This window comes from Rhea pennata, chromosome 25 (assembly GCF_028389875.1).
Source record: "Rhea pennata isolate bPtePen1 chromosome 25, bPtePen1.pri, whole genome shotgun sequence".
NCBI lineage: Eukaryota > Metazoa > Chordata > Aves > Rheiformes > Rheidae > Rhea > Rhea pennata.
In genome coordinates this window covers 1,879,326-1,899,969 of record NC_084687.1, presented here as the reverse complement: position 1 = coordinate 1,899,969, position 20,644 = coordinate 1,879,326, and the positions used below count along the sequence as shown (strand labels likewise).

At 50.2% G+C, this 20,644-nt stretch overlaps 1 protein-coding gene across 1 annotated transcript; it reads right to left on the bottom strand.

Moving 5' to 3' along the window:
- Nucleotides 1–801: 801 nt before the first annotated feature.
- On the bottom strand, nucleotides 802–17,266 carry CSRP1 (cysteine and glycine rich protein 1). The gene is made up of 6 exons (XM_062595207.1): nucleotides 17,159–17,266; nucleotides 9,830–9,942; nucleotides 5,546–5,714; nucleotides 4,597–4,726; nucleotides 2,867–2,960; nucleotides 802–2,497 (listed from the first exon to the last, which is right to left on the bottom strand). Exons 2-6 carry the CDS (start codon nucleotides 9,939–9,941, stop codon nucleotides 2,421–2,423), a joined length of 582 nt encoding a protein of 193 aa, XP_062451191.1. The 5' UTR covers nucleotide 9,942; nucleotides 17,159–17,266; the 3' UTR covers nucleotides 802–2,420.
- Between the last annotated feature and the right edge of the window lie 3,378 nt (nucleotides 17,267–20,644).

The following is a 20,644-nucleotide window of genomic DNA, read 5'->3' as shown; positions in this document are numbered from 1 at the left end:
CTGCAAGAAAGGTCCTGGACAAGCTGCTCAGGAGACAGCAGCATATCCTGGTAGCAATGAAGGTCAACCATGTTCTAGGCTGCATTACCAAGATTAGAGCCAGCAAGCGAGGGGAAGTGATTAGTCCTCTCTACTCAGCATTCATGAGGCCTCATCTGGACACTCTCCAGTTTTGGGCCCTTCAGTACAAGAAGAAATTCACAAAGAAGAGAGGCCAACGAATAATGACCAAGACGATAAAGGGGCTGGAGCCTATGAGATAGAGGAGAGGCTGAAGGAGCTGGGTTTGTTCAGCTTGGAGAAGAGAAGGCTATGGGGGACTGAATTTCAGTTTTCCACTACCTAGAGAAGGCAGAGCCGGACTCCTCTCAGAGGTGCACAGCAAAAGGACATGAGACAACAGATACAGGTGCCACAAGGGAAATTTTGATGGACATAAAGAAAAAGAAATCTTCTCCATGAACATTGTGCGGCCTGGTGACAGGGATCACAGTTGTGGGAGACCTTCATCCTTGAAGGATTTCCAAATTCAGCTGGATGCCAGAGGCTCTTATCAATCTGACCTTTGGAGTTAGCCCTGCTTTCAGCAGGAGGTTTGATTCAAGACCTCCAAAGGGCCCTTCCACCCTATGTCTTTCTATAATCCTTATAAACCCAAACCCAGAGTTTTGAACCGGCTTTGACTTGGTCTCCAGGCGTGAGTGCCCTCTGTGCAATCCATCACACTCACACTCCGTCGGTACCTTTCTGCTCTCTGACACAACTTCTACAAGTAGGGAGGAAAAGAGAATAAAGCAAGGCTCATTCTGGGAGTTTTATTGAATAAACAGGTTTGCTTGGATGCAACCCTTGCCTGTGGCACATCCAATTGAAATGCTGCAACATAGCATCTACCTCGTGCTCACGGGGAAAGTATGTAGATTCCCCCCCACACACACACCTCCTCTGGGGAGCAGGGCTTCTGCCAAGTGAGTTAGTTGAGTTTCAGTCTCCACAAACAGGGTGGTATATGAGCCTGCTGTGCTACAGTGTTCTTGGTCCACTGTGGCACCTCTGCAGCCAGGCTTTCTGCTCCACAAACCTAAGTAGCTATCACAAACACAGAGCCTTACCCAAACCCCCAACCACACACATGCCAGAACAACTTGGCCAGCTAGAATTTGGGACCCAGGCTGAGTGATGGGGAAAGTAGGGGGAGGATTTTGGAGATGATTATAAGGGTTACTACCCTCACTCAGCTTGCAAAACCTCATGCAGAAGTTGAGGATATGCTGAACAGGAGACTGATCTAAAGGCTTCCAGGATCTAAAATAAAATTAGAACTACACAGCTAAGCCTGACTCTGGGTGAAAAAAAAAAACAAAACCAAAGTGTGATAAAATAAAAGGAGCTGAAGTCCTACTTCCCAAAAGGATGTTTTCCTGATCTCATTTACACAACTGCAATGTTTAAAACCATCATGCTTTAAAAGGACAAAATTTCCCTGTGGAGTTTGCAAGCCAAAGCAGGATATCAACTCCAAGCAACAGTGAAGCTGATCTTGTGAGTATCCCACACTGGTTATACAAGAGAATCACAGAAGGTGATGAAGACAAATTAAGCTAGGATGTTTCTAAACTCATGGGTTAACGGTGCTTTTAAACAAGAGAGTAGGTGAAAAATTCCTAAATTATTCAGCAGTGCTTGGCATGCCTTTTTTGGAGCAGCGCCATGTAACAGCACCGATAGGAATTTTGATGTGGTGTACACACATGTTGTGTCACTGACACACACAAGATCTGTTCTAGGCCTCCCAGGACCAGGCTGCTTTTGCAATGGTGACCCACCTTTGGGATGGGAGAAGAGACAGGTCCAGCTGGTACAAACTAGCAGAGCTCAACTGACCACAGCTGGGCTATAACAAGTCATACTGGGCAGTCCGTGCATTTGTGCTTTAATTACAAGCCATGATTACCAACATTCCTGTTTGCACTCTCATCTGTGCCTCCTGCTCAGGTCAGTCAGTGGATCTCTTCAGTCCCAGACAAGGAATAATCTCTCTGGTAAGTTCAGGCTTTGGTCAGCTTTGATGTTTATTACTTGCTCTGTGACACAGCACTGCATGGCTGCATGCACATCCTGGCAGGATGAAGGTGCCTTCATGGATAATATTGAGTAGAACATTTTTGGAGGATAGGCTCACTGCGTGCATCTGTGAGATGTGTCTCCCATCTGTATTTGTACCAGCAGGGCCTGCTGAGACTGATGGAGGGACCCCCAGAGTGTGCTGGGTCAGGGCAGAGAGGAATGAATTTGTGCTGTGAAGTAGCAGGTGGTTACTGATTACTATAAGGGTGCTCACTGCGAGCGTGGAAAGGGTCAGGTGGTAAAGACTGGTCCGGAGAAGCCCAGTGTGAGTGGAGTGCTGGGCCCTGGGTGCCTCACTGCGAATGGATGAGTGCCCCAGCTCCCTGCCCAAAGCCAAAGCCCTTGGGCCCGAAGTTCTTGGCGTAGCAGCCTGCAAAGGAAGGGAAGAAAGAGTCAGGTAAGGCCAGTAGCACGGAGGGAGCATCTGAACAGAAGGAGGTCTTTTTTCTTGAAGTAAGTACTGCCCAAACAGAGCAGGATTTGCTACATTTGTTGGTGAAACAGAGGCCCCAGGTGTAGCATGGAAATCCCCGAGCAAGTACCAAGTCAGACCCCTTACATCGTTGCTGGAGGTCACCACCTCCCCATACTTTGGTCCCATTCCAGTTCCCTGCACAGTTATTTAAAGCAAAGTCTCCACTCTTTGGATTCCAGGATAAACCACCCTGGATTCTCGTAGGACCTGCAATCAGGATCCTCTCTGTGCCTGCTGGGAGGCAGCAGGGAAAGTGATGCTCACCTTTGCAATAGATCTCCCCATCTTTGTCTGCCAGGGTGGTGGATTCCAGGCTTTTGCCACATTTGGCACAACGGAAACAGGACTTGTGCCAGGACTGTGGGGACAGGAGTAGAGCCCAGTCAGAGAATACACAGTGACAGGATAGTAATGCTTTGACTATCACATGGGGTCCCAGCCCTCCACAGCAGCAGCAACACTGCCCTTCTTTGGAGGCCCTGTTCCTGACCCAACTCCATAAACCTAGCTGCTTAGATGGTCCCAAACATCAGCAAAACAGACCCTCTGGTGAGTCAGTCCTCTCACCAACTCAGTGTTTTCTTCTGAGAAATGCAGTCCTTTACCTTACACCCAAAAATCAGTAAACATAAAATGTAAAATTAGTAAACTCCTCCAAATTAGTAAATCTACTGTTGCTGTACCCCTGCCAGTGGTGACATCAGGATACCTGCCTCTATGCTACTACAGCTCCAAGGAAGGCAACAGCAAATATTAAGAACGCAAGAGTCGATATTTAAAAATAAAACTCTCCCATGACTCTGCCAGCACTCAAGGGATAAATCAACTCACAGACTCTAAGCAGACCGTAGAGCAGCCAGCGCTACTCATGAAAGAATTAAAAAAAAATAGTTTGGAAAACATGAAACCTTTTTTGGAAGAAAATGTGAAATTGGGGCTGGAGGAGGAGGTAGCGGATGGAGTCATCCAGCAAACATTAGCACATGAAACACACACTCTGGAATCCTCTCTGGTTTGCTTGAATGTAATTGCTTTGCCAGCTCTGGTTCCTCATAAACGCTGAACACAGAAGCCTACCAGCAAGCCTAGCACCCGCATCATGATTTTAAGGGTAAGTTTGTTTTCTCACCCTGGGCTGACCCTCAAGATATCCATCAAGAATTCCTCCACTGACTGCCTAAGTATGATGATGCTGGGAGCCTATTTCTTTCAACCAAACTCCTCCTCTTTGCTCTGGGGAAAGAGGACAAACACAGAAATCCTGGAGAAGATAGAACACAGCAGAGGTCAGCGAGTGTCTCAGCTTCAGCCAGCACCAGAGTCCTGGCAACATATCATGGTAAGGATGCAGTAAGGTGGGTGAGGCTTTCTGAATATGGCTGCTCAGGCCTCTGTAGCACTAAGCCAAGTGGCCTGACCTAGCTACCTTTGCAAGCTCTGCACAAGTACTCTTCCCCGGAGGGAGGTTTGCTTTGGGACATGGACGTCACTCTGGGTCCCACAACTCGCATAGCAGGAAGCGACCCCATGCTATACAGGGGACTACCCTACTGGCAGTGCTGACCACTGAAATTCATTCCAATGCCTCAGATTTGGACTGACGCCATTGCTCATTCAGCTAGTGACAGCAGTAACTATGTCTCACATCGGTGTTCATCCTCCCAACACTTCTAGCTGCAGGGACCTCTACTTTGACCTCCGCAGAGCAGCAGTTCAGTTATTTGTTATGAAATGTACTTCTCTCCAATCCACGTGTCTGGAAGAGTGAGGTGGCTTAGAAAACCTGGTTTTCAGGTGTGCTGAGGTCTCATTTAGGCACCAGACTTCCATATAAGCTTAGCACGTTGGACTCCAAGCCTAGTTCCAGTTGGAGGTGTTGGCAGTCTGGCCTGTAATTACCCATAGGCCTGGTCAAGACCTTCTGTGTAAGTCTCCCTGCTACACAGCAACTCATAGTCTGTGCATGTCCCCAAACACTACAACCCTCTTCTTACCTTTCCAGCTCCAATCACCTTCTCAGCTGCATACACTGCTTGGCCACAGCGAGGACACCCATCAGAACCTCCTACTTTCTGGGCCATTCCAGAGAAGTTAGGATTGTTGGTGGGTCGGTGGGGCTGTCCCCTGTGGAAGGGAGGGAGGTTATTATTAGCGCTGCCAAACATGAAGGAGGAGGGAGAAGCTGTGGGATCACAAATCCCAAACCAGGTCTGGTGGCCTAGAGCTTAGGGCATGATGCTGTTGAGCCCCATAGAAACTTCAGCCCCACCACCCCTGTATGTCAGGTGGTGAGCAGCAATATGGTCAGTGGGGTGGGGACATGACCTACCAAGCCCCCATCCAACTGAGAAGTTCAGGGCAGATGTGGGCCTCCTGCCACAGCTATGTGGCATGCTCAGGACTCAGCAAGCTCCCCAGCAAACTGGCTAGCAGCTCCTTCTGCCCTATTAATGCTATGCAAAGCTGTTTCCTCTGCCATGTAAGCTTGTAGATGGATGACCTATCTAGTCCCTGCAGAAATTTATCTGAGCCAAGTTACCTGTGAGCTACCTGTATTATGAGACAGGATGAGGTTGATTCTTCAATTTCTCTGTGCAACCAAGACAGCTGGCTTAAGCCAGGCTTTACGCTCCTCCCTGAGTGCACAGACGGGCCTGAAGCTTGGAGTTTGACTCTCAACTAGCTCCGGGACACCTTCAATCCCAAAAGCAAGGCAGAAAAATGGCTATGTGTCACAGGGTGGTCAAGTAGGGGTCAGCTGATTTTATCAGAGGAACATAAAAGCAGTGCAGGCCATGGCATGCTCTAGATTAAGAAATACTGGAAGTTTAGCATGGTTTGCTGAGCTGCACAGTTAAGCATCACAAGCAGCAGGATGTGAGGAAGAAGGTGCCAGCAACAGCTCCAATTAAAAAAAAATACCCCCAAAACACTTAAACTCACTCTTCATATTTGATTCCCAGAGACTCGCCCTTGTCAGTGCTCAGGGTCCCTGCTCCTTGTCCATATCCGTAGCCCTTGGGACCGTACTTCTTGCCATAGCAGGACTTGCAGTAGATCTCTTCTCCATGCACAGCAACAGTGGTGCTGTCCAAGTTCTTCTTACAGACCACTAGAAAAGAGGGGAAGGTCATCCCATTAGCCCTGCGCACGAGAGCTCACTAATTTGTTGGAGAAAACAAGTTCTCACAAGGTATAGTATAGCTCAGCCTTTGAGAAGCAAGGAAACTCTAGACAAGATCATTGTTAAAATGGAACGCGTGCAAAACAGCTGGAGATAAGGATCACAACAAGAACATTGTCCGGCTTTAAAAGGAAGCAACCAAAGCCACAAGGTTGATAATAAGGAAAAAGCTATGTTAAACCTGTCGATGCCAACATTCTTGGTGGAAGCAGTTTAGAAAAATGGGAATTGCACTTAAGCCAGGACAGCGGGCACTGCAGAAGGTCACTGCAGAATTCACATGCACGAGAATCTCAGTGTCCAGCTGCAGCTCTGCACACAGTCCCAGTCCACTGCAAACATACAGCAATACGCACTCAGGTGGCAAGTAATTTAAGCAAATATTTTCCCTCATGTTTGGACAGACTAAAAGCACATCTGCAGTCATCACGACAGCTGATGCACTATAATTTTTAACTACATCAAGCCATTGCTTATAGCTGTCTCTCAGTGCCCTGAGACCACAGTGAAAGACGTTCATGCAAACATGTGTCACCTCTGATGAGTAAGATGAGCAGTCTCAGCCGATGAGGTCTAACTCAGCTGAGTGTTCAAATGTTTGGGATTAATACAGATATAATATAAAGGGAGCAGTACAAGGGTTGAAAGCCCAGATAAGCAGCCAGTGAATATAGTCTAGATTCTCTAAGTTCAGTTTCTCCCTCCTCTTTGGAACAAGGGGAGGAGATGCTCAAATGCACCAGAGATCTGGGCCTTTTCTGCACTTAGCCTCAAAGAACTTCATGAGGAGACAGCAGCAAGGCTCAGGGGATCCAGCTGAACCAGTCCTCAGCCCGAGCCTGGTGTTGGGAGCAGGCCACACAGGCTGCTTTCCCGATTCTTAGATTTTCTTGACTGCCGTCCCAGCTCTGATCTCAGCCTCCACATTGGCTTTCAAATGCTTCCTGGAACAAACAATTCAGCAAGCCGCAACGGGAGCGGAGCAGAATCCAAATGGGGCTCAGAGGAACCTCCGGTGTTTAACCGCCCCAGTACAGGATCAAAATACCTGGGGCAGAGTCCACAGAGCCGGCAGCCAGCTCCAAAGCAGATCCTGTTACAACTGCGACACAGCCTTCCCCCAAATCTGCTTACATGCCTTAAATGTCAAGGCCCTCAGCAAGCTGCTTGCCTCTTTGCCAGAAGAAAAGTTTCTTGCCCTTTACCCATATTGTAAGAATGCAACCGCAGCAGAGCACTCCTCCCGGAGCAAAACAAACACACGCTAAATACGGGGGTGAGAGGCAGCGTTCCTCAGCCCAATTACTAAATATGGTGCTCTTCCTCTGGGGCTGTGGAGAAGCCCATGCACTGTTGCAGGGAGTAGGAGGTGGAAAAGAAAACATGTCCTGCCATCTCAGGAGGCTCTCTCAGGGTTGTCCACTGGTTAAGGGCTTCCCCATGCCACTGCAGCAGAAGCTGGGGCTCTAGGCCCACTTAACAGCAGGAAAAGAGCACTCATCTCCACCTGTCCAGGAAAGCAGCTGTAGTAAACTGGTCCCCCCACCCAGAGCTGCCAAGTTAATGTGCTGGCTTTGGGATTGTTTCTGCATTATGGAGATAATCAGGAGCAACTCTGCGTTTAGACAGATCATCTAGGACTGGAATTGGCCCCTTTCACTGACAGGTTTAAATGGCTTTCTCCTAGGGATGATATTGAGTGTTACCAATACTATCTGCCTTTTCCTTCCCACCCCCATGCTGGGCTGATTTAGGCTGTCTCTAGCCTAAGCTTTCTGCAGTCACTCATCTTCAGTAGCCATAGATGTTTAATAAGGCAACAGAAAAACCTCTTTCCCAATCTGCTTCCTGGAAATCAGGCCTCACTCCAGGGTTTCTGCACTGCTGAAATTCTAGCACGCTGCACTCCGAGTTAAGGACCCTTTGTTTTTTCTAAGAGCAGCTGAGACGCTGCACCAAATGATTTACACAGGAGCTGCTGTTACCTTTAGAGGCCAAACACTGGCCTCATTACATTACATTCCTGCCTTGTACTATTAACTCAGCTGGAACAGTGCCACTCAGTCAATCACTGTGTCCCTTCCTGAGTCTATCTCTAGTTCTAATACACTGTGGTAGGTTTGGCTCCTTTTTGTTTTTGGTAAATCAGTTCATAATATTTGTTTTTCCTCTACTAAAGATAGTGGGTTCAAATTCCCTGATGGGGCCCAAATATAACACTGGGGAACAGGCCAGGAACAGAGGAGGAGTTCAGTGTGATTTAGCATTAGAAATAACTTGTGGCACAGGACTGGAAACAGCAGGTAGCCAGCATGCAATCCGCTGCCTGGACAGGAAGAGCTGGTGGAAGCATACGTGGATCCATGAAAAGACAATCCCACCTTCTTCCGTGCTTTGGCCATGTATTCCCTTCTCGAAGCAATGTCTGGGCTGGTTCCTTAACACTCCCCACCCACCTTATCTGAGGCTACAGGAGAAATAAAACTTCCTGCTGCAGAGAGCAGCTGCCAGCACCGCCACGATACAGCCACAACCTGCCAGTCTCTCCTATCCACCCAGGGCAAAAGCCTCTCTCAGCAGTTCTCCTTTTGTCTCCTTGAGTCAAAACAGAAGAGCGAAGTGTTCAGACTCGAAACTCCCAAGTATGAGAACTACTGGCCGTGCTGGCCGACACTGCTCACGAAGTGCAGAAAACAGATGCAGCAACATCATCTGCCACTTCTGCATGCATCGATGTACATAACATCCCAGACAGACTGGCCAAGCAGCATCCAGTATCTAGCTAGGTGGACACAAGAGCACAGCACAGACTGGCCCCATGAAGACCCTGCTATTTTTCACCTGGAATAGGTCTACTGACATTAATTCTAGTTGTTTGCCTATTCCTAGGCTCTAGAGCTGTTTTCTACCCGTCTGTCCTCCCTCCTGCAACAGAACAGTAAAACTGGGAACACAATGCAGGTCCAAGCTGAGAAAATGTTAAACCTCAGTGGGGTCCCACTGCAAGGATGGCTCTGAAGATGCAGTTCTACTCACTCTGTGCTGGATATCACATGTTAATGAGCCATCAGTGAACACTAGGAGCTTGCACGTTCCTACTGACACTTGAGAATCAATAGTTCTGTTATGGGACAGTCTTCAAGGGAGGACAATCTGGTTGAGGACAATGGTAATCTTTTTATTCACAGTACCCTGCAACCCCTCTGAATCTGGATTTTAGAGGTTTGAGGTGGGTGTTCCTTTTAGTAATATACCACTACTCACCTGTCCCCACACTGCTGCCTTGGTATCCCCAAAGGGAGGGGAAGGGTGCCTGGGGATACTGCAGCATGAATATGAGAGTATTTTTACGTTCCTGTAGAGCACACAGAGGAAGTGGTTTCTGCACTGAGTTAACCCTCAGCCAGATCCTGTTCTGCTGCCCTTCTCTAGAGGTGACATTAAGTCAGAAATGCTGCAGGCAGGCTGAATATGATGCTTTAGGACTTCACAGAAGGCCCTGCATCTGTAGAAGGGATAGAACCAGACCACATCTTCTTCCCACCAGCTGGGACACTGAACACGTGGGCACATCGCACATCAGCTCCCAAGGCCTAGCCAACCTCACCTATACGGCAAAGCCCCATTGAGGACTAGAGCTAGCATCACTCCACAGCAGTGCATGGGATGTGCCACCCCCTGCCAACACTATTTGGAGAGCCCCTGTCACACACTCTTGCACATCCAGAGACAGCCTAGAGGACTCAGACAAGCATTTCCTCGGTGTAAGGACAAACAGTCTTTACATGGATGCTGGTTCAAATCAACCCTGACAGCTTGGATGGCCCCTGGCATCCTAGGATGATCTGTGTTCCTTCAGCGAATCCCACTCCCAAGTCTGGAGAACAGCGGAAGGCCTGCCATACGGCTCCCACAGCCAGGCTGTTTGTAGAGGAAGCCTAATGAGTGTTTACACGGCCCATAAACAGAACATGACGAGGCCTCCTCTCGGCAGAGAGCCAGGAAGCAGGGGCGGAAGGGGAGAGGGAAGGGTTGGTACTCACTGCACAAGAAACAGGACTTGTGGAAGCTGTTGCCTTCACACTGCACCTCCTCAGCGAAGTACACTGCCTTCTGGCACACGCCACACTTCTTCCCTCCACCCCAGTTCGGCATCCTGCGGAAAAGGCATAGGCAAAAATAACGTCATCACAGGAGGCCACACAGGGCACAGGTTGGGCAGCTGCCACCTGGAAGGGCTGGGGAGCAGCCAGGCTCCCTGAACAGACCCCTTTGAGCAGAAGTCCCGCAGCTCTCTCCTATGGCTCTTCCAAATGCACACATGTGGAGACGACCCAGGAATATTTGCTGTTTGCACAGAACAGCAGGGCTGATAATTAGCAGAACTTAGGATGCCCAAGGTGCCATCACTATTAGTATCATCTGCTTCTACAGATGACTGACAAGAGAAGCAGAAATCCCCATGTCCTGTAAACTCTGGAACTTGCCAGCTCTTTTCTGTACAAGGAAAGGGAGGAAGCAGAAAGATGATGGAAGACAGAGCACACAGAGATACTTAGCACTGGTGCCTCATTAGACCACAGCCCTGCTATTACCCCCTGACAGGACAGCAAAGCAATAGCCAGGGAGACCAATCCTCGGTGCTGGAAAGTTGCATAGATTGTCACCCCAGCTGGAAACATTTGTTTTGTGTCCCCAGCTGAACATCTCTTCCATTTCTACCACCACAAGATAGGGCTGAGGTCAGGGTTGCTCAGAGGCCAAGAGCGGGCACCCGTGATAGCACCAAACACAGTGAGCTCTCTCATCATGTCCTCCATAGCCTTATTAGCCATGCCTGCCTGGCCAATTCCAAGCTCTCCTTGCATTTGGGCATTTCAATCTGAAATCTCTCTGATGACACAAGACCAAGAGGCTTATTGATCTGCAGATTTGCAGATGAAACCAAAATATAGTGAATGGCTAACACAAGTGACAGACCCACAACTCAAATGGTCCTTGATGAATTTGAAGACTGGGCCAACAGAAACTTCAAGGCATTCAAAAAGGAGAAGCAGACTTATGCACTTGCTGCAGAGTAACTCCATGTATAGATCCTGGCCAGGACGCAACTGGCTGAATAGCGACCCTGCAGGAAAGGACCTGAGGGTTAGGGCAGAGCCAGGCTAGGTAAGAGCCAGCACTGCACTCAGATCATGAATAAGGCAATAAGACTGAATCTGAGGGAATAAATCACAAGAAGCGTGGCCAGCAGAACAAGGCAAGTGATCATCCCTTTATTTGGTGCTGGGCAAGCTGCACTTGGAGTTGTGTCCAGCTTCAGGCTCCACCATTCAGGACGGATGTAGAGAACTGCAGCACGTGGCCTACAAGGAGAGGCCAAGGGAGCTGGGCTTGTTTAAGGCAGCCAAGAGGTGGCTAAAGAGGGTTAACAGCAACCTAGAGCAGTTACAAAGGTGACAGAATCAAACACTTCTTGGTGGTATGCCACTCCACTTCATGAACAAGAACCCCTCACTCTGGCTGCACAGCAATGACAAAGGGGGATCTGGGATCCAACAGGACCACTGAGCATCTGGGGACACAGAGCCGCCAAGGCCATTCCTTGCAGTAGCTCTGAATCCCTAGGTCACCTCAGGCAATTTAAGCCCCATCTCTAGGCCTCCAGCCCTCCCTGGCCAATGAGTAGGCTAGCAGCACTGCTTGGCAGCTGGGAAGATGGATGCTAAAACACAGCAGAGCTGGGGGCTGTATAAGTATCAGGCAGAGAGATAAGGCAGGATGAAGAGCTCAAACCCTCATCACCTTCCAGTATCTGCAAAAGGCAAGTATCTTCCTGGAATAAAAGTATGCAGTTAGGCAATAAAAAGAGGAATTTGATCTCAACCTTGTTTTCATGAGCCTTGTTTCAGGCTCCAGGAAAGAGCCTGGGAGAGCACGTAGACTGGACAGGCAGAGAGCAGGTCACAGCTGGAGTGGGGTCAGCTGGGGCTCCCCACATGGAGGATTTTGGCAGAGGACAGACAAGGAGCTGCCCAGGTTACCAGACTACAGGGCTCCTGAGTAAGGGGGACCGACTGAGGAGGCTCTGCTGGCTCCAGAGATCAGAGGAGCTGTGCTTTTGGGTGTGATCCCAGCAGCCAGGAAGACTTTTCTCAACGCCCTGCAGGCTTCCTACCACTGCTCAGCAGCTGCCAAATCCCTCCCTTTCGGCCGGATCATCCCAGTTCAGGCTTTTGGATTGCCTTAAAAGGACACAAAGTGTTTCTCTTGAGACACTGTTATTTTACTCTGCCGCAGTAGGAGTGCCTGACCTCTTTCAAGAGTTTCCTTGGAGGGCAGAAACATCCAGTGGTGGCAGCCACCCACCAGCCAGAGGATGCACACTCCCCCTGCTCAGAACAGCATGGCTTTTAGGAGGCCACTTTTGCACACATTGTCACACATCAGATCCCTTTCCAGCAAAAACGCAACGCTGGATACAAACATTCTCTGCTTCCCCCATCCCTTCTCAAACATTATACTCAGCAGGCACCATCTCTGGGACCCACCATCCCTGATTTCATAGCATGCAGCCCCTCGTGTCATTATCCCTGGCAGTCCCACCATTGCACAGGCCCACTCCACATCCAAGGCATCCATGTTCAGGGAAAAACTGCCCTGAAACACTTGAAGCCAGCTGCTCCTGTCTGCCTCCACAACATGTTCAGCAGCAGCAGCAGGGTTCATTTGCCCAAATGTGCCACCTGCAATGGGGGCACCTTCCTCTGAGCTGCCCATGAAACTATCAGTAGGAAAAATGGTGCTCCTAGGTGTAGCTCATCTAATTCAAGGCAGACATCTGCTACCAGGGATTCACTGCCTGTTTTTCCTTCCTCCACCATACAAAGTTTATGGGTGGCTCCATCCAATTTGAACACTTCACTGGGGTTTGGACAGGTGATTCCCACCATGAGTGGTCCAGCAGGCTGGGCAGCACAGAAGCAGCTCCAGAAAAGCCATATAAATAGGTCTCACAGCAAGACTGACTGGCACAGACCAAGGTTCTGTGGAGACAGACCATAGCATCAGTTTGTTCTGGGGATGTGTGAGTTTGTGGTAACTCAGAACTGAGCACAGAGAAAGCTTGAGAAAGGATTTAAGTTGAAGGGAATTCCCTCTAAGTCCACAGTACACATGAACACTTGAGAGCCTAGCAGGCTGCAAAATGGACCAGAACGCAGTTTATTCTACAGTTCAGGAACAGCAGGAGAAAAAAAAAGGGGGGGGGAGGGGAGGGGGAATGGAAAAACAGGGATATGCCCCAAATCTTATAAATGATCACAGGAAGAATGTCAGACGCTCTAAGCCAGCATTCTACCTACTGAGGTTCTCAGAGGTGAAAGTAAAATCCTCACAACAGCTGTCTAGAGATAGACCTACCATCCCAATTCCCTAATCAACAATTACCTTAAGCCACCTATTCTGAGGGTTTACAGCCTTTTCAACATTTTTTCAGAATGTTGAACTCCACTCACACCATGGAGTTGAACACCCTATTCTGTCCAAGCACAGCACTTACGAACTTTAGTTGCACTTCTCCAAATCAGTTATTAGGCCAACACAAAATAAGGAAGATGAGGTCACTGTCCTGCAGCACAAGACCTCACTGAACAGAGACAAGAGAGATGCCCAAGGCTGCCAGAAAACACAATTATTTTCCTGCCTCCCACAGCTCCACATCCCATGCCCCACAACACTTCCAACTTCTGCAACAGACGCAACAGGAATCCTACAGATTGCATCCTGCGCTGTGCGAAATGTGGCTCAGTCTTGGAGCAGGTCCATCACCTGCTCCGAATAAGGCAAAGGGCCTCAAAAAATAAGATATAGTCATTTTATCAACAGCTGTATTTGGGAAGCACAGGAAAAAGTGCAGCTTGTGCAGACCTCCAACTGACACCTAACATTACAGCAGTACAGGTCATCTGATTAAATACAAGCTATAGACTCACCTATAGTAGATGAGCTTGTATCGCAGCAGTTGCAGAGAGAGTTGAAGCTACACCAAACAGGCAGTTTGGTGTACACCCAGTACAGAACCAGTACATCCCAGTACTTTGAGATTTTTATCTTACCTGGACTTTCAGAAAAAGTGGCATCCAGATGAGGCCAAACCAGCAGATATCAGGAACATAGAGACTGTCAGCCTCTCTTTACAAAGGCTTGAGAAATCTGCTTGCTCATATCACTCACACCAAAGCTAATAACCACCTTTTTACCTCCCTAAAAGCAGCTGATTTTTAACTCCTAGAACTAGAGTAGCACTGGCCATAGAGTGAACACAGTTTCACTGCTACAGAAGCACTTACAGCAGTGCAAGTTCTCTCCTATCACCTTCTAATGAACTTTGCCTGCAGCAGCCAGGATGCCAGCACAACCACTCATGCTTCTGCCATGCTCTGTAATAGCTGGAAAACCAGCCTTAAGTGCAAACGCAAATGTTCTACTAAAAAAAAATCCTACAGTAATTAATCACAGAGCAACCACCTTGGAGAGGAGGAAATCATTAAGGAACAGGAGAATGGTACATGGCAATTCATAGTGGCCAGTCTCTTTTTTTTTTTTCCAAACGATGACAGCTTTAATGCAAGTGGATGGCAGGAAAGCATCATCAGCGCTTCACAAAATTCACGCAGTAAGGATATTCACAGTAGTTCATGCAGAACATCCGCTACATGGCCTGGCAAAGGGACAAACCAAAGGGGAAGAATCTAAGCTGCAGTCCCAAACCCTGGGGTCTGGATTACTGCCTTCCTGTTTACTGGAGAGCAGCTGGAATAGCCAAGCAGAAGCTTGAACAAGAAGGGATATGGCTTGATTAGGTATATGGGCAGGGCACAAAGAAATGAGTTCACGGAGATATATGCCCAACACCATGTGGAAAATCACTGGAACTGTCAAGAGCTTAGCACCTAGACAGCTGTAAGCAGGCCTACAAGGTACTCTCTCCCCAGAGTCTGGGTTCTTCTAGAGATCTAGCCCAGAAGAGCAAGCTTTCTCCTACATTGACCTGCACAGACAACCAGAATGGGAAATACCAGACATCCAGCCTCACATTGCCTGGACACAAGCAGAAATACCTCTACAAGAAGCAAGTTAGAGCTGTCCCTCACCATATAATCGGTGGGGTGGAACAGTGATGTGGAGAGACCTTAGCCTGACAACAACGCAAATTAGGATAAATTAACCTATCACTCAAGATAGCGATGTCAAACTGGTGAGCAAGAAGAGAACTATGTACTACAGCTGAGACATGGGAACACTGAATACCATGATAGGGAAATCAAAGAACTGCCCTAGAAGAACCAGCTGCACCAAGCAGGACATTTTTGAGGGCTTTGCTCGGAAAGGAGGAAAGAAAGCACTGGAGTTGGAGGAGTCTGAGGTAGAGAGGGATCCTCACCCACAGGGACTGTGTATTAAATAGCATCCAGCTCCCAAAGCAAGACAGACAGGCGCTACCTTGAGAAAAATTTCTGTGACCAGCACTGAAGGCAAGTCTTCAGGTTTGCAGTCAAAGAGAACGAGCCAGTGCCAGCCCCGGACAACGCCGCACTAAGCCTCCTACCATACATGGCTATTTGTCAGCACTCCACAACAGCAACATTCCTGAGGAGCAATACATTATTGCCTGCTGATCACATTGTTCCCAAGCTCCGGTTACAGAGGTAACTTGAAAGTTTTCTATCATGACTGGATGATTTAACTAATTCCTCAAAGAAAATGCCAGCTTCATCCAGAACAAAAGCAAAAAGCATTTTCAGGTATGCTAAGAAAAGCTACTAATATCTGCAGGGATTTCTCATCCAGCATCCAGCATCTGACCAAGACAGCTCATTCTGGTCTCTTGCAAAGCCTTTTTGAGATCAGTCACGCTCTAGCTGTCTTGTGCTGCCTCCCAGAAACAGCAATCAGAGCTCTGCCATTCGAGGCAGAGGCAGATTCAAACAACAGCGAAGGTCAGCTGCATGCCCTGAACTGAACAGATGGTTCTCACTGAGCCACCAGAGTAGGAAAAGTATCACAGTACTGTCACAGTTACCTTCACCCACCCTTGAGCAGCAGCAAATGCAAACATTGAACCACTTGCTAAGAAGTGAGCCCTCCTCAGAGACAGTGAGAGTGGGTCATAGTATCTCTGACACTTCCAGCATCACCCACCAAAATCCAGAAGAGCCAGGAGGTGCAGAATCCAAGCTGATCCTACAGCTAGTGATACTTTCACATCCATCTTCTCACCTAGTCCATCCATCCTACATACAAGCATAGAGCTGTTTCCTCAACTGATACACAGGACTTCCAAGCAACTGTTACTTAGCTCCAGCTCCACTGGACTTTGCCAGCTGTGACTAGGCAGCACCATTTTTTTTTTTTTTTTTTTTTTTTTTTTGCCAAGCACTAATTAACACCCTCTCCTACGAGATGGCCCCACTGCCTGCTCTGAGGTTTGGAAAATGGCCCCTCTCTGAAGTTGAAGCTCTGCTCGAGTGCGCCTCATGTAAACCTCTTCAGCTATCTCGGCAGAGCTACGCCAGGCTGCACCAAATGAGGATGTAGCTGGCTCTGCCTCCCTGCGTGCAAGCTGTATTCAGGCTGAAAAGCGAAGCAAGAGCAGGGAGGTTACATTTTGGAGAAGGGACGGGGAGCAAGGACTCCCCTCACAGCCAGTTCCAAGAATGCAATCCTAAGATTTCTCCTTGCAAAACGCAGCTGGGAATGCTACTTAATGGAGGGTTAAAATTAAGGCTAGCACAAAGCTTTGACATCCGGGAGGGACGTGACCTGTCCCAGTTCATGCTGCCCTCACTCTTTGCTGCGTTAGGCAAGTTCACCAATTCTGAAGCAACAGGATTGGCTTCCTCATTTCAGCGTCATCTATAGAAGAGCTGGTGCCATTTCCCTGCTGCGCCCAGCGAGCCTGGCCGCACGTACCTCCATCCTGCCAGGGCAGGAAGTTCACTGCATTGCCGGGTTCAGGTCGCTGCCCTGGCCCAGGTGTCCCCGTGCCTAACACTTCACCCCCAGGGGCACTTGCCTGGAGGTGCAGCCAGAGATGGCCAAGGGCTCTGCACTGGGGGGCCGTGGAGGGGAACGGGCAGGCTTTGGGGTGCAAGCAGGGATGCCAAGCAGGCAGCTCTGGGGAAGGGCGAAGCAGCAGCAGCACGGAGGGTTTCCGAGCACTGCCAGCACCGGGTGGGGGGGGGGGGACCCACGGCGGCTGGGCAGCACAGCGGGAGCGGCGGGCAGCCCGGAGCGGGGGCAGCGGTCGGGAGAGGCCGAGCCCTCGGGGCCGCGCCGACGAGGGCTCCTGCCGCCGCCGCGGGACCTACCTGCGGCTGGGCCGGGCGGTGCTGCGGGCGCGGCGCTGCGGCGGCCGCCGCTCGGGGGCTTTTGAGAGCGGCGGGAGAAGGCGGGTCCCGGGGCGGCGGCTCTTTGCGCTCAGCACCAGCGCGGCCTGATGTCACGGGTCCCGCCCGCCCCGAGGGCCCCGGCCCCGAGGGCCCCGGCCCCGGCCCCGGCCCCGGCCCCGCCGCCGCCCCGCGGGGAGAGACCCCGCGGCGGCCGCCAGCCCGGCAGCGCCCCGCTGCCACCCGGCGCTGCCGCATCAGCCCTCGCACTGCCCCATCCCAACCTACACTGCCCTGGCACTGCCTCATCCTCCCCCCACGCTGCCCCAGCACTGCTCCATCCCCGCCCCGCATTGCCCGGGCACTGCCCTGTCCCTACCCCACACTGCCCCATCACTCCTAGCATTGCCCCACTGCCACCCCATACTGCCCCATCATCCCTAGCAATGCTCTATCCCCACCCTACACTGCCCTGCCACTGCCCCATTGCCACCCCACACTCTTCTGGCACTGCCCCACTGCCACCCCACATTGTCCTAGCACCCCTAGCACTGCCCCACTGCCACCCCATACTGCCTTGTCACTCCTAGCACTGCTCCATTCCCACCCCACACTGCCCCACACTGTCTTGCCACCACTAGCACTGCCTCATCCCTACCTCATACTCCCATGGCACTGCCCCATGGCCACCCCCTGGCATCCCTAGCACTGCCTGTTCCCTGCCACCCTACACTACCTTGGCACTGCCCCATCCCCACCCCACAGTGTCCTGGCAGACCTAGCACTGCCCCACTGTCACTCTGCACTGCCCCATCATTCCTAACACTGCCCCATGGCCACCCCATACTGCCCTGGCACTGCTCCATTGCCACCCCACGCTGCCCCATCACTCCTAGCACTGCTCCATCCCCACCCCACACTGCTCCATCCCCACCCCACACTACCTTGGCGCTGTTCCCCTGCTGCCCCATGCCATGCCTCAGTGAGGTGAGAGGGGGCAGCCCACCAGCCCCCTATCCACAACTGCCACCTGGGCACTCATGACCCAAGCACAGACGCTGCAAAAGGGAATGAGTTTCTGTTGACATCCGTTCCTCCTGCCTGCATGGAGCACTTTGTCATTGTCACCACAAGTCCCCCACTTCAACCCTGCTGTCTGCTAAGGGAAGGCTTATAGGCAACAGTTTAAAATTAGAAAATTTATGCCTAATCCCAGGCAGTTAAACCGGGAGCACTCCCATACACTGCAACTCAGTCATTTGCATGCTATACTTCTTAGCCCAGTCCCCAGCACAGTTTTGGCTTAGGTCTGCTAGCAAACTCCCAAAGTCTCGTGTCCCCTGCTGTCACAGCACAGCAAAGGCCGCTGCTCTTTCAGGAGCCAAGCACAATAGCATAGTGGCAGGGCAGGGGCCTTACAGCCAGAGACCAGACCCGCAGCACTCAAGCAGGGCAGGCCCAGGGATAGCAGACAGGTTCAATCAAGGGTCCAGATCATCAGGCAAATTCGTGGTGATGAGGCTGGTCCAAGGTCAAGCTGGGAATTCAGTCTGCAGATCAGGGTCAGGATCAGTCAGGTCTAGTGACAGGGTATGTGACCAGGCAGGGGCATGGCTGTGGCTAAAATGGAGACCAGCACTCCTAGCTTGGGGAGGAATTAAAGCCCCAGGGCTGAGCTTAAGTAGTACCCTGGGCCCATGGGCAGGGTGTGGTTGTAGGCTCCAGGTGAAGCTGGAAAGGTCCACCAAGGCCTGTTAGTGCCCTCAGGGCTGTGACACCCTTCACCAATATGGGTGAGGAGGTTCCGCATCAGATACAAGCTACCACAGATGTTCCATGCTGGCACTACAAGTTCTGACTGCAGAAGGACAGTGAAGTAATTATGGTGAAAAAACTTGCACCCTGGGTCAATTCCTTAGTTCTCCAGACTTAGGCGAGCTCCAGCTGGGCCTGACTGAGAATCTGTCTCATGGCATCTGCCAAGTGGCAAATCTGCAGAGAAAAAGATTGCCAAGAACATCTGCTCTGGACCTGCACAGGAAAAGAGTGCTATCTTCTACCACAAAACAGGTGATGTATTTTCACTTCTTCTCCAAGGCCTGAGAGTGCAAGCAGGATTTGAGTGTGTGAGTAGGTGAAAGCAACCTATGGCCTGTGAGTGGGAATCCAGGGATCATCCCGCCTCTCAGACAGTCCCTACAGAGGGATGAATTGTCCAGGCATCAGCCAAGGCATCTCTATATCTAAGACCCGCTGTTTGCTAAGTGTTTGCTAAGCTGATGTGCAAATATATTGCTGGTAATACTTCCTGGATAATTAAATGACAATTGTCTACTTTGTTATGCATCAAAGTTTTTATTTTCCTCTAATATAAAAAAAAGTTACATGACAAGGTGTAGGAAAGGGGGAGGGAGGAATAAGGGGCGATTCTCATGCCCATGGCAACTGCTTCCCATGAGAACCTATCATAACAACAGTGTTTGGGCTTGCATATGCAAGGCAATGAGGCAAAAAGGTAGTACAACATGAAACCATGAGGGCAAGGATACTGCCACAGAGGCTTTGGAAAAAAACTTCCAAAATAACTAAATGAGAGGTTACAGAGCAGCAGGCGGAAGGCAGGCTGTAGAAGCACAAATGGAGCCCTGGGCCATCAAAAGAGTAAAGCACTAAAGGCACTGTGAAACCTCTGTGTCTGCAGGAGCAGATACTGCCTGCGCCTCTCAGTATTATCCCCAGAGACTCTGCTCTACCCTCACTCCACGGGATCCCATTCACACACAAACATCCCTGGCAACAGGCTATAGAAAGTGTGTCTGCTGGGCTACAAGGCTGCCATCTCCTTTTCTTCCATGCTTTTCTATGTCAGGGGAACCCAGGGGCCTCAGGAGGCCCAGGTCCTCATAAGGAGGGGAAAAAAGAGCCAAAAAAAAGGCAAAAAAACCCCAAACAAACAAACAAAAAAAACATCCAGGCAACACTGTTTTCACTGTAAAAATCTGAGAGTGGCCTACCTGCAGACCATGTAGATTGAACAGTGTAGATTTGTCCATAACATGTAGAGATGCCCACCCACCCTCGCTCACTCCTTGCCAAGCAGACGGCACAGCACTGTTGCGCACGAGGGTTCTCCTTTCCCTGCTGCACGCTGAAACTCCCCTGCCAGGATTGTACATTGGGGCTTTTCTCTCCCTTGGCCACCTGATTCACAGCTGGCAGAGGTACAAATTTCCGCTCTCCATCTCCACCCAATCTTGAGAAATGTCCGTCTGGATCCAGCCACCACCTGGCATCTTTCCTCTGCCTGGAAAGCTGAGTCCATCAGAAAGGCAGGGAGGAAAGCAGGACACTTTCCCAGATCCCTCTGCAAACTGTGCACAAGGACAGGGGCTAGGCAGCACCCTGCTCAGAGGGGCTCTCCACCCACGTCCCTCCTATGAATTTTTGGTCTCCTGGAACACCCCATCC